The 14,095-nt window shown below is 32.5% G+C and overlaps 2 protein-coding genes across 2 annotated transcripts; one reads left to right on the top strand and one right to left on the bottom strand.

The window, feature by feature from the left end:
* Positions 1-420: 420 nt before the first annotated feature.
* On the bottom strand, positions 421-4,108 carry LOC123297886 (protein misato). The gene is made up of 4 exons (XM_044879703.1): positions 3,950-4,108; positions 2,354-3,109; positions 1,631-2,171; positions 421-652 (listed from the first exon to the last, which is right to left on the bottom strand). The coding sequence occupies exons 1-4, from the start codon at positions 4,106-4,108 to the stop codon at positions 441-443; spliced, it is 1,668 nt and encodes a 555-aa protein (XP_044735638.1). The 3' UTR covers positions 421-440.
* A 906-nt stretch (positions 4,109-5,014) lies between these two features.
* On the top strand, positions 5,015-5,863 carry LOC123298396 (MIP18 family protein galla-1). Its single transcript, XM_044880386.1, has 4 exons — positions 5,015-5,203; positions 5,271-5,350; positions 5,425-5,608; positions 5,681-5,863. The coding sequence occupies exons 1-4, from the start codon at positions 5,095-5,097 to the stop codon at positions 5,776-5,778; spliced, it is 471 nt and encodes a 156-aa protein (XP_044736321.1). The 5' UTR covers positions 5,015-5,094; the 3' UTR covers positions 5,779-5,863.
* The last annotated feature ends 8,232 nt before the right edge of the window (positions 5,864-14,095 follow it).

The following is a 14,095-nucleotide window of genomic DNA, read 5'->3' as shown; positions in this document are numbered from 1 at the left end:
ACGGTACCAAGGAAGATGGGATTTCACTATGCTTGCAGGCTACTGTATAACTTTTAATAAACGAGTGCTTTTAGCTATTTTTTGTGTTTGAATTTGCAAAAAAATCTTACGTGATAGAAAAAAATGGCCATCACTTCTGAAATCAGCGCATTCTAAAACATATAATTTAGTAAAAATACATCATGCAGCGGACAAACAATTTTTTTTTGCAGACCTGTGTTATAAATAAATAGTTAATAATTGTAAAAATTATTTATATTAGGTTAATTGTTTATATAGTTAATACCTGAGAACGATATTATACGAAATTCTTATTTGGAGTCGTAGAGAATACTGTGAGCCATAATTTCCGAAAATATTTTATATAGAGTAGGATTTTTTGAAATGTTTTTAAATAAATAATTAAAACAAAATTAAAAATATATTTTAAAGAATTATAATTATAAAAAATGTTCATCGACATAGTTTTCTCGCAAGTCCATAATTCCATTAATTTTTTCTTTGTATTCATCAATTTCTAAACCTCCAGATGAGAAGAATTTATCAATGCGTGATATTTTCAATCGATCAGTTTCTCGATGTAATGTTTCCAACATAGTGCCTAAGTTAGTGCTGGAATGGACACCTGCTATTACAGGAGCACTTTCAACATCTATAAAATTAAATATCAAATTTAGAAATTTTATCATGTATGCGTTAGACAAAATATACACATTTTGGAGCAGTACCCTGGTCAGCTGAGCTATTGTCTATCTTACGCCTTTTCATTTATTGTTGATTACAGGTTCCTACAAGCTTTTATTTTTACCCATAAACGGAAAGTGATTAGCGTTTACTTTAACATTAAGTTATACAGAGTGAGCCATTTTAGAAAAAATTGTAGTTTGGTGGAGGTTCTGAAATCAGATTGGATCTAGTTCTTCGGATTGCTTTAATAGCCAATTTAGATTCTAAACGGTAAGAGATAATAACATTTTAAATTGAAAATTTGATGCACATAAAAAAACAAACAATTTTTGTTTAAATATTTTCCAAAAACGTTAGCTTTCGGAGGAAATGCATTAAATCGAAAGAAAATACGCTTTAAGTTTATTGATAATTCTAGGCCAATGTCATGGACAAAGGCGGAATGTCCTCTATTGCCCTTGACAACTTCTGGCTAAGCCATTTTTCCGTAGTTAGCGTGTTTTCTTTCGATTAAATGCAATAATGACATATTTTTAAGTCGCATTTCCTTCAAAATTTGACGATTTTCGTTAAAATGGAATTGATGAAAAATGTTAGTTTTTTATGAGGATCAACTTTCTAATTGAAAGTGTTTTTATATCTCTTAACATTTAGGATCTAAATTGGTTATTAAAGAAATTCGAAGAACTAGGTCCAATCTGATGTCAGAACATGATGTCCCAAGTTATTTATAGATTAAAATGGCCCAATCTGTATATCTGAGACTTAAAATTTTTTTAAATAAATATTAATATATTCCCGAAGGGAAATCGAATCCATGAGCTCTAACAAGCTGAACATGCCTTCTAATAATTCAGCTATCTTAAGTTAACATGTAATTTTTGAGTAATTTTGTTTTTCTTTATTTGGTAGATTTAATTATTTACAGAATAAAAACACTTACGCTGATTTTTTTCTCGTTTTTGTTCCGATATATCTCCATATATAGAAACATTCTCTGTGAATATATCAGGATACGGTTGTTTTACATTGACAGGTTTCAATATATTCGTAACAGTACTAGCCGTCGCATATGATGTACACGACAAATAAAATAGTAACATTTCACGTATATCACTACATCTATAACTAGGCATAATAACTTGTTTATTACTCTCAATTCGTGGCCCTTTTAATCTAGATTCTGGAATGCCTCGTAAACTAATACTTTGTAAACAACGATCTACATCTATCTCATATCGTGGTGTTAATGAATTCCATAATGGTCCTTCCCAAGTATCTAAGCAATCGATAAAATGTTCATTTTCTTTAATACCAAATGGAAAATTAATACTGGCTGCAGCTACTTTACGTCCTACACCGTTTAAATCATTACATAAATGATATAAATATGATGGATTACTTGTATTACGTGTACGGTATCGTAAAGAAAAAGTATCTATACATGAAGCTATGATTGCACTGGTATGATAATTTGAGTCAATCTGAAAAACAAAACAAATAAGTTGCTTACTCCGCCTAATGTTTAATAATTGGATTCTTAAAACAAGGTAAAATTGTCCAGCCAAATTTCTTATTTTGAAAAAAATTCTAGTTACCAATAAATTCGAGTTATTGGGATTAAAATTATCGAGAGTCGACAGTAGATAGGACTAATTATACTCACATTGTAATTTAGATATGAGAATGAACGAGGTAATTTGGTGCGCCAACCATTTTTACACATTGACATCGGTATGACTAATGAGCTTGGCTCACATATACTACTAATTGTTAATGCTGTATTAATTTGTCTTGTTAAATTTTTTTGATTAACTGTATTCTTTTCTTTAAAATCCAAAAAATCATCTTCTTTTTCAAACGAACCAATTAATGGTATTGTTAAAATCGATTTATTTTCATATTCATCACGTAAATAATCAATGCAATTTGATCCAAATCCACTAAAACCATCAGTGGAATCTAAAAATATTTGAAATCCTTGCATATTATCACAATCCTCAGCATATAATCGAATTTTATCTGTAAAATCTTCTGAATAACGGTCAGTTTTCCAGAGCTCTGAACCACATGTGAATGTATCAAATTGAGAGGCATGTTCATTTTTATGCTGGTATTCTTCTATCAAATTAATTGTGGACTGGTGGAATCTACCATACAAGTAATCGGACCATACATCAACTTCTTCGTCAGTAAGTATATGTGAAGATTCAGAGTCTGTATTTTTATCCAACGATTCTTGGAATTTATTTTTAGGTATTTTTTCTTCTTTTTTCACTTCTGTTTTTGAAGAATCCCACGTGACAATTGATTCTGGGTTATCTTCTACATCATCGTTATATAAACCACCTAATTGTGATAAATGTTTTAAACTTCCTTTCAAATCGACCAATAAAAGACGTGGAGTATAAGTAACTTCATTCTGTAAGTAAAAGTTTAGTTGAGGATAAGTATATTTTAAAATTTTATTTTCTTCGTGTATAGCGGCGTTCGTTGAACTTTTTATCCTGGATCCCGATTGTGGTGGACAAGTTTGGATGTTTTTATTGACCCATTTCAGATATTTAAGATCAGGTATTAAAAAGATTTAGAAAAATGATCACTTTTGCTTAACAATGAAATGTGAGGATAAAACGAGATATTATTAAACGAGAACTTTAATAATATTTTAAAGGACGAGGCTATTTGGACACTATCGTGTGTTTAGCGTGAGTTTCACGTTAAGATAATTTGGAATAGATGATTGGCGTGAACAGAATATTATCTAAGGTTTTTGAGCTTTTCTCAGATTTTCTGAGAATCATCGAATGAATACAATCACAGGGTTAACAAAAAAATTCAAAAAACCCACAGGCTCATGTTAACTCGGCCCCAAACAAAGGCTTGACCAACCCGCGGAACAATGAATGAACGCAATCACAGTCCGAATAGCCCTACCGTGTTTTGAATTGAAATATGGATTTAGAATAGTTTAAACGTAAATGAATGAATAGACATCTGTCCCCAGGTATCAATTCTAACGATTCTTAGCCTAACAACTTTCTCCCTTACAAAAATTCTTTCTCGCAACTGGAGCGATTTGTTCCACGGGTGCGAAACATTTTTATTCTAACATCAAATCCGAATAATTGGAATTATACTCTATCTAAAAAAACAGTTTAAAATTTTTGTTTTTAACAAAATTTCAGACGACAGTAGCAGGTGTATTTATATTTTTATAATATAAAACAATAGTAAAACAAAGCCAAATGAAGGTACTTACCCGATGATTAAGCCCTTCTCGATAGAGTACATCGTGATTAATTTCTAATTCAGGAGTTGTATAACTAAAACTTTTTTCTTGTAAATTCCAAAAATGGGTCCCAACGAAATTCGAATAATGTCCAAACTGGAGACTGATAATCTCACGTGTATTTGACATTTTGATATTTTTAAAACTTTTTAATCACTCAGTCCGTGCGATGCTAGTGACCCCTTTTACATTTAAACGTATAGAACTTCTAGAATCTTCATTTAAAGCACAGATGGCACCATTATTACGGAAGCCTGAATGTCTCAATAGTGTTTTTTTTTAAAGTGTCTACCCACAAATATAGTTCACTTTCAACAAGTGCACTTGTGACTTGTGGGACATTATGAAAATAAACCTTTTTGAAAATGTCAGTCGGTAATGACTATTCTTTAATTAGCCACTACCGAAATTGTCTGGAATTGTTAATTATTGTATGTCTGGATTTAATGATTATAATTAAATTTAATGGTAATGTTTATAATTTGTCTTACGTAGTTAGTTAAAAATTTTTATTAATATTATTTAAAAAAAGCCTTTTTCCTCAGAAGATTAAAAAAAGATCCGATAGATGGCAGGAAATAAAAATATAGGAAATCAAAATATTCTTACCTACCCTAGTTCTGTCATCTATTGGATCTTCTGAGGAAAAAGGCTAATTAAAGCATTATATTTTTTAAATACTATTAAAAAAATTTTTTAATTAACTACGTAAGACAAATTATAAACATTATCATTAAATTTAATTATTATCATTAAATCCGGACATACAATTATTAATAATTCCAGACAGTTTCGGTAGTAGCTAATTAAAGAATAGTCATTACCGACTGACATTTTCAAAAAGGTTTGTTTCCATAATGTTCCACAAGTCACAAGTGCACTTGTTGAAAATGAATCAGTTGGTTTTATATTTGCGGGTAGACAGTGTAGACACTTTCAAAAAAAAATATTGAGACATTCAGGCTTCCGTACATTATCGGTAAATAAAACAGTGTTGCAATGTTTTTATTTATTTTTATCTGTCATTCCAATTTTCTTGTCAAATAAAATAATTTTGATATGCAAATGAATTTTTAGAAAGGTTAATTGTAATTTTAATTAGTAACTTAGAAATAATGTTGCAATTTTTTCAAAGAAGAAAATCGGATGAACTGAAGAGTAATCCTATTGTGCCAAATGAAAATTACTTCGAAAATGAAATAGATTTAAAAAATAGTGTTTATGGTACATATTAATATTAATATAATATTTATTATGTATTTGTAATTTTAATTTCACGGTTTGCTTTCAGATTTTATAAGAACAATTAAAGATCCGGAAAAACCACAAACGTTAGAAGATTTAAATGTTGTTTATGAAGATGGTATCACCGTAAGTTTAAATTTTTGAAACGCGATTTTGTACCTATGTTTTTTGAAATTAATGTTAAGCCTTTTTCGATAAAGATTCAGCCTCCAACAACGGGAAATGTTAGTGTAGTACGTGTTGAATTTAATCCAACTGTTCCACATTGTTCATTAGCAACTTTAATAGGACTTTGTATTCGAGTAAAATTAGAGAAAAATATTCCACAATACTTAAAATTAGATATTTATATAAAAAAAGGAACTCATGATACGGAAGATGAAAGTAAGTACAAAGTTTAAAAATGAATAATTTAAAATTTAAATGTATATTTTTATAAAATTTTATTTTTTTCAGTTAATAAACAAATAAATGATAAAGAAAGAATAGCGGCAGCTATGGAAAACCCTAATTTGAAAGAATTAGTGGCAAATTGTATAAAAGAAGAAGACTAATTAAATATCCATATCCGAATAAGGATTTGATATGCGTCCTTTTGTAAATGTGACATAAATTTTAATTATTGTTATTGTAGATAAATTTGGCAATAAAAATGTTATTACAATTATATGATTTCGTTTATTAATATGGAAATGTACCGAAAATGTTTATGAGGTAGCATCAATTATTAAAGCACGATTACTTTGAGGCGTTTGAGGATCTATTAAACAAGCATAAATGATAAAGTTATTAGAGAAAGTATTAAGTTAATTATATTGTTATTAAAAAGCTGGGTGGCAGGGTGGATATAGCACTTGACTTTGAAAGCAAGGTATGCTGGTTCGTATCTTAGTGTGGATAATATTTTTACTTTTAAAATAAATGAATTTTTACTGTTGTTTAAATTACCTACTCTTTTTATAGTTAAGATTATCTATATAACCCGCCCTCTTGCCATAAATAATGTTGGTTATACATAGGTCATAAATCACTATTCTGTCAGGGGGTGGGAATTTAAATAATCATAATTATATCTCACTCTTTAAAAGCATGTTCTTCTGTTACAAAATATTAAAAATATGTACAAAAATGGCTTGGTTATACTAAAATAAGAAACTTTTTAGTAGGAGAACATGTCATTTAGTTTATTTCACTCATATTCTCCTATTACAAAATATTAAAATTTGTATTAATAAAATTAAAAAATCGCTCATTAAGACTAAAATTTGAAATTTTGTAACAGAAGAACATGTTATAACTTTATCCCACTTTTTCATTACATATTCGCCTATTACAAAATATTAAAAATTACTTATTTTGCTTGCTTTTTTGCTGTACATGCTAAAATTTATTCTTGTTAAATGAAATTTTATAAGATTTTGTAATAGGAGAACATGTTATTTCAAAACAAACAAAAAATTACTTATCCCGCTTTCCTGCTTTTGTCATAAATCATTCTTCTCTCAGGGGGGGGGGGAGGATGAATTAAAGATATATTTATGATTATTTAAATTCCCACCCCCTGACAGAATAGTGATTTATGACATATGTATAATTGACATTAATTATGGCAAGAGGGTGGGTTATAATTTTAATTCTAAAAAGAGTGGAAAATTTAAAGAAGTAAAAATTAATTTATTTTAAAAGTAAAAATATTATCCACACCAGGATACGAACTAGCGTACCTTGGTTTCATAGTCCAGTGCTATATCCATTCTGCCAAGTGGCTTATTTATAACAATATAATTATCTTAATACTTACCTTTACTAAATAATGAATTAATTGATAGTTTTGTTCTGAAAGAAAAAATAGGATAGAAAATTTAAAAAATAAAACAAGATTTAAAATATATATAACAATTTTTATTTATTTATAACGAAAAAAAAAAAAAAAAATGTTTTAAGTTTTCATAAAAAAAACAATATATTACATTTTCATAAAACAAATTAACAGAGACATTTCACATGTATAATAGTTTTCGATTATTTGACAAACACTTAACATTTACGCCATACAAGTTGCCTATACAATTTTTTTTAAGTGAACTTCAACATTGATCGGATTCTTGTTACAACTCTTATAGAGAGAAGACATAAATATTTAATTGTCGCCAACAATAACAAGAATTAATATTTTTATTAAAAATAAAATAAATTGATTAATCCAATATTAATATTATTGCATAATAGTTAAAATTTTTTGTTTGTTTGTTTGTGATATACCATTTTGTTTACAACTAACTGAGGTGAGTCGGATACTTTATATACATATATCTGTTTTTGTAATACTAAATTTGTTTTTACCAGTGGCGGATTTAGAGATTTGCCGCCCGTAGGCTATTCAATTTTTGCCGCCTCTAAATTTTGATATCTTAGTTCACAATCATATCAATTATCTATCAATAAAATTGCAACTGTATGATTTGTGCTCCATTATCCTCATTACATCAACTTTTCCCGTATGGTTACAGGACTATATTTCGGTTTTTGTTGAATATTTTAATTCCTCTATAATTTTTGAAATTCGTATTTTGTGTGTGTATTATAATTTTTTCTAAATTTTGTCAATCGAAATAAAAAATTTATGAACTAAATTTGCCGCTCCTTAAAATTTGCCGCCCTAGGCTCCAGCCTACTCAGCCTGCTGGTAAATCCGCCACTGGTTTTTACTATATTTTTTCTAAAAACTCGTGTCTTTTAGTACATTTAAATTAAATTAAAATTTTTATTGCGTATATTTAAAAATAAAACCAACTTCTTAGAGGTGGCTGAGGATGATCCTCCGCCAGACCCTTCTCGGAGGGGTCTGGATGACCCTCCTCCCAATCCTGATACTCCAGTAAATGTTAATAATAAACCCGATCTACCCAATATCTCTACAAAAGAAAAACCTGTCTACAAATATTCGATAAACTCACTTGGACCTTTCAAAGTATTTGTAGAGTCAAACGAAAAAAATATAGGAAGATTGCATCCGTTGGCAATTGGGCGCATATTGTTTAATAATAATGTACCCAACATTGTGAAAATAGAAAACTTGGGACGCAATAGGATTTGTATCCAATTTAACTCCCGTACTGCCGCTAACTCTTTCTTGGACAATCCCGTACTAAAAACTGAAAACCTTCGCGCCTATGTTCCTACCCACTGTGTCACTCGAGTGGGTGTTGTTAAAGACATCGATGAAAATATTGATGAACAAATTATTCTTGATAATATGAAAAACAACAAAAACATAAACATCCTAAAAGTTCATCGAATGTCAAGAAGAACAACATCCCCCGATGGCACACCATCCTATAAACCTTCCTCTACCATACAAGTAACCTTTGAAGGAAGAAATCTTCCCGATTATATTACCCTATTTTATTGTTCCCGTCCCGTAGAAATGTACACATTTCCCGTGACCCAATGTTACAATTGCTGTAGATTTGGGCACATTACCAAAAATTGTAAAAGCTCTCCACGATGTGCCAAATGTTCCGAAGACCACCAATCATTGAATTGCACTAAAGATGACAGCTTACCTAAAATATGCATTAGTTGCAATGGTGACCACTCTGCTACCTATAAGAACTGCCCAGAGTATAAAAGGCAAGTTGCCATCAAAAAAATTATGGCCTCAGATGGCTTAACATATTTTGAAGCCAGTGGTAAAGTACCTAAAATCTTAAGCAATGTAACCCTTCCTAATCCTATTAATGTGTCGTCTACCCCGCAACAATTTCCTTTGCTGTCGTATAATTCTTCTCCAATCGCCACAACGACTAGACAAACAATTCGACGGACGTACTCTAAGGCTACTACTTCACCAACTACCGCCCCTGTTCCTAAGAAACGAAAAGACTCCACTCCCCTTACAAACCCTATTGCGGCCCAAATTGATAATTTGTTGATTAACCCCAACGGTAGGTCGAATTCTCCCATATTTTATAGTTTTCCATCTACTTCTACTACCTTACCCTCCCCCAACGACCCATTTTTTTCTACACTAATCTCAGTTTTGAACTCTTTTGAATTAGACCCGACTATTAAAACAAACATTGTACAAACTATTATAAATAAAATCACTAATGGATCAGGTGTCCCAAGAACTCAAACTGCTTCAATGGAACATCCGAAGCATCAATCAAAATAAATCCAACCTGGCTCTCATTTTATTTACCTATCCCATTGATGTTGTATTGCTTAGTGAAACTTGGCTAAAACCAACCTCAACATCAAAAATTCGCGGATATCAAATTTTCCGGAATGATAGATATGATGGCTATGGTGGCACTGCGATTCTTGTAAGGAGGGGTGTTTCGGCTCAACTTATTCCGATTGAGTCGAATAACCCTTTTTTCCAGGTAATCGCGGTGAGAGTTGCTGGCATATCTATAGTTTCCATCTACAACAATTCTTCTCAAAATATTTTATCTTCCGAAGAACTTAACCTAATGTTTCAGAATGTTCCCGAACCTGTAATAATTGCCGGTGACTTAAATTATCATCATCCTCTATGGGGTTGCACTGCGTCCGATAGAGGAGGTGATATTCTAATGGAATTCATGGATTCCAATAACTTGGTTTGCATGAATGACGGATCACCGACAACTATTCCTTCACCTCAACAAAGATCATCTGCTATCGATATCTCTTTTTGTTCTCCTCACCTAAGCTTAATTTCGTTCTGGCATACATTAAATGATAGCTATGGTAGCGATCATTTTCCCATTTTAATAACTTTAAATCATCGTCATAATTTATTCCTCCCCAGACATACCCCCCGTAGACAGTTCGAGAGAGCAGATTGGCCTCTGTTTTCTCGTACTGTAGACGACTTTCTTCCACCCCCCACATCCGATAATAATCCCTTGGAATGGTATTCCAGTTTTCATCAAAGTTTGGTCTCTGCTGGGGATATAGCCATTCCAAATTCCAAATGTCCTAAAAAACCGTTTTCCCCAACACCTTGGTGGGATGACGAATGTAAATTGCAAATTCAAACCAGGAAGGAGGCCTTGAGGTCTCTCAAGGCCAATTTTACACAGGATAATTTTTGTAATTTTAGAAGAACCCAGGCACAAACCAGGCGTCTATTTAAGGAAAAAAAGCGGAATTCCTGGAAGATTTTTTGCGAAGGTCTTTCCAGGAGTACGCCTATTAAAGAGATCTGGAATAAGGTTAAGATGTATAGGGGGGCTATCAACCCATATCCTCCTTTTCCATCAAACCAGGGTTGGATCTTAGATTTCTTACAAAATCTGACTCCAGACTTTGCCCTTATACCTATTCAAACCCTGCCCGCCCAAAATGATCATCCTATGGATCGTCCGTTCGGAATATGTGAGCTAAGGGGTGTGTTGTCCGGTCTAGTGGATTCGTCTCCTGGCCCGGATAACATATCCTATAGTATGTTGAAAAACTTGTCGGACAGTACAATATCATCTTTTCTGTCAATATTAAATCAACTACTTAGTAGCTCATCTATCCCCGACGAATGGAGACATACGATGATCATTCCAATCCTTAAACCCAATAAAGACCCTAATATACACCAATCTTACCGTCCCATTGCGCTAGCCTCGTGCGTATCAAAGGTTATGGAACATCTAGTAAAAAACAGGTTGGAATGGTGGTGTGAATACAATAACATCGTTCCACCATACTCACGAGGCTTCCGTAAAAATGCCTCTACCCTAGATAACCTTTCTGTACTCTTGACTGATATCCAGATTTCTCTCTCCGAGAATGGATACCTGGTTTGCTGCTTGATTGACGTGAAAGGAGCCTTCGATAATGTTGACATTAATATTCTCATTAACATTCTCACGTCTCTGTCGGCTCCCCCTGGACTAACTTCTTTCATCTACGAATTTTTAAAAATTCGTCATCTCACCGTCAACTACCAAAATCATTTATCCGGTCCTAGAACTGCATCAATGGGCTTACCCCAAGGTGCAGTCTTGAGTCCCCTTCTCTTCAATATCTATACCTCTGGCTTACAGAATGTAATTCAGCCTCCCTCTCAACTCCTGCAATACGCAGATGATCTTGTCCTATACTCGTCGTCCAAATCCTTACAAACGGCTATAGATAATGTTTCAAACGCTCTAGTTTTACTACATAACCATTTAAGATCTATCAATCTGGAAATTTCTGCTACAAAAAGCTCAGCTCTTGTTTTCACTAGGCACAGATACAATATCGAATCAATTCCGTTTCTCAACACATCCATCCCTTGCCACCCATCCGCAAAATTCTTAGGAGTCCTTTTTGATGGAAAGTTGCAATGGAACTCCCATGTCGAATATATCGTAAGTAAGTGTACTCCTCGAATTAACATCCTCCGTGGCCTCACCAAAGTTTGGTGGGGAGCTGATCAAAGTACTTTACTTATGATATACAGACAAATCATTCGAAGTTTCATCGATTATGGCTCATTCCTCCTATGCCCAATATCAAACCAACGATCCTCAAAGTTAGATAAAATCCAGTTTCAATCCTTGCGTATTGCCCTAGGACAAATGCGCTCCTGTCCTACTAACGCCCTATTGATTGAAGCAGCGGATCCTCCATTGATAGTCCGTCGTCTGTATTTGGCAAAAAAATTTTTCCTCAACCAATATTCCTCTTTATCCCACCCGTTAATTCCAAAACTTGCCCAACTCAACCAGCTTTGTACAAATTCGGCCTACTGGAGAAATAAAAATCTCCCTCTTCTCTTGGTGGCTTATCGTGTATTTGCAGTAATCCCCATTTATCAATCTCTTTTATCTCCCTTCTTCACCTTTGACTTTCCATCCCGATATACGGAAATCCCGGTATTTATTGATTGTGGACTTGACAGCGGACATGCAAACTATGGCTCGCCCTTCGTCAATTCCACTTTCAATGATTACCTTTCCTCAATTCTCCCCAACTATACCCACATCTATACAGATGCTTCTAAGTTGAGTGTAGATTCACGAGTGGGCGTTGCTTTTCATTGTGGTGCGCATTCTGCCACACTTAGTATATCAGAACATTTTTCAATTTTCTCTGCGGAATGCGTTGCCATTTTGGAGGCACTAGCATACGTGGACTCAAACAGTATTAGAAAAACAGCTATAATATCCGACTCGCTGAGTTCTCTCTCGCTTATAAAACAAAATTGCATCACCTCTAAAACTCCCTCCCTCATAGTACTAATCAAAAACACCGTACTGAAACTAATTAAAAAACGTTTCTGCGTTGCTTTTGTGTGGTGTCCATCACACATTGGTATACGTGGGAACGAATTTGTTGATATGTTGGCTAGGGACGCAGTTCATATTGGACCAGAAGATAATTCACCTCCACCCGCACAAGATCTGTGGGCTATCTGCAAAAGTTCTATGCTGAGTGATTGGACTCAAATGTGGAATACATCGCCTAAAGGGCGTAAGCTACATGACATACAACCAACTCCATCACTTAAAACATGGTTCCACAAATGGGAAGTGGGCAGGAAAAACATAACAATGATTGGTCGCTTGAGAACAGGCCACAATTCGTTACCTGCCCATCTACATCGAATACATATTGTTCCAGACACCAGATGTAGATGTGGATATTATTATTGTGACATAAATCACATAACGTTCGCCTGCCCACTCCTTAATCAGCATAGAAATATTCTTCTAAGTTCCCTAGCCCGTATGGGCGTTTTTGGTCCGTATTATATTCCCCATCTCCTATCTCTAAATAAGCTTGAAATCCTCTCTGCAATTTGCAATTTCCTCAACAAATCCAAATTTCAAATATAAATATAACCCCCCCCCCCCTTCTTATCTATTTTTTGTTTTATAATAAAAAAAAAAAAAAAAAAAAAAAAAAAAAAATTTGTGTGTAGCCCCCTCTACTGTCAACCCTTCCGCGGCCCCCAACCTATGTGTTTTTTCGTGATATTTCCTTTGTATACAGTCTCGACGGGTCCCGACGACGAACTTCCTGTCTAATTCCATGTGTCCTTGTGTTCGTAAAATAGAAAGTACGTTTCATATATTTGTATTTTTATTTATTTATTTATTTATTTATTTTTTTTTTCTCTGTCTTCTCCTACTCTTTTTTTTTAACTGAATTTATTTATTTTTTCTTTATTTGCAATTTACATATTGTATTTATATGATTTTTTGTTTGTTTGAGATTCATCTTTTTATTTTTGGATACTAGAAAACAATTTACTTTTATTTTTTAATTTCTAAATTACACTTTTTTTTTCTCCTGAATGTTAAATTTTTGTTTTTCTGATCTATTTATTATTTAATTATTTATTGTAATATAATTGTATACTTTATTTGGATAATGGCTGTATAGCAAATTAGCTGAAGCCAATTTTAATAAAAAAAAAAAAAAAAACATTGATCGTTTTATTGAATTAAAAATTTATTGTTTATTAACAAATAGAAACATTTACAACATTAACTAATTCGCAAAATGCAAGCGGTTTTTTTCATTTTTCTTTATTAGCTGATTTTTTTAACATCTTTTATTGTACTAACAGTTTTAGTAGCGCATCTACAAGCTAAAAGTTTTACCTTAGTCCAAAAGAACCATGAATAATAATTCATTTTGCGAAAATCTAAAAGAATGTGTTTCTAAGATGTCAAATATCATAATTAAGGCATTAGTTAATGTTGCAAATGTTTCTATTTGTTAATAAACAATAAATTTTTAATTCAATAAAACGATCAATGTTAAAGTTCACTTAAATAAATAGTATAGGCAACTTGTATGACGTAAATGTTAAGTGTTTGACAAATAATCGAAAACTATTATACATGTGAAATGTCTCTGTTAATTTGTTTTATGAAAATGTACAATATTGTT

The sequence above is a fragment of the Chrysoperla carnea genome, chromosome 4, assembly GCF_905475395.1.
Source record: "Chrysoperla carnea chromosome 4, inChrCarn1.1, whole genome shotgun sequence".
NCBI lineage: Eukaryota > Metazoa > Arthropoda > Insecta > Neuroptera > Chrysopidae > Chrysoperla > Chrysoperla carnea.
Note: the sequence above shows the minus strand (reverse complement) of the source record. Positions and strands in the feature narration are given on the sequence as shown.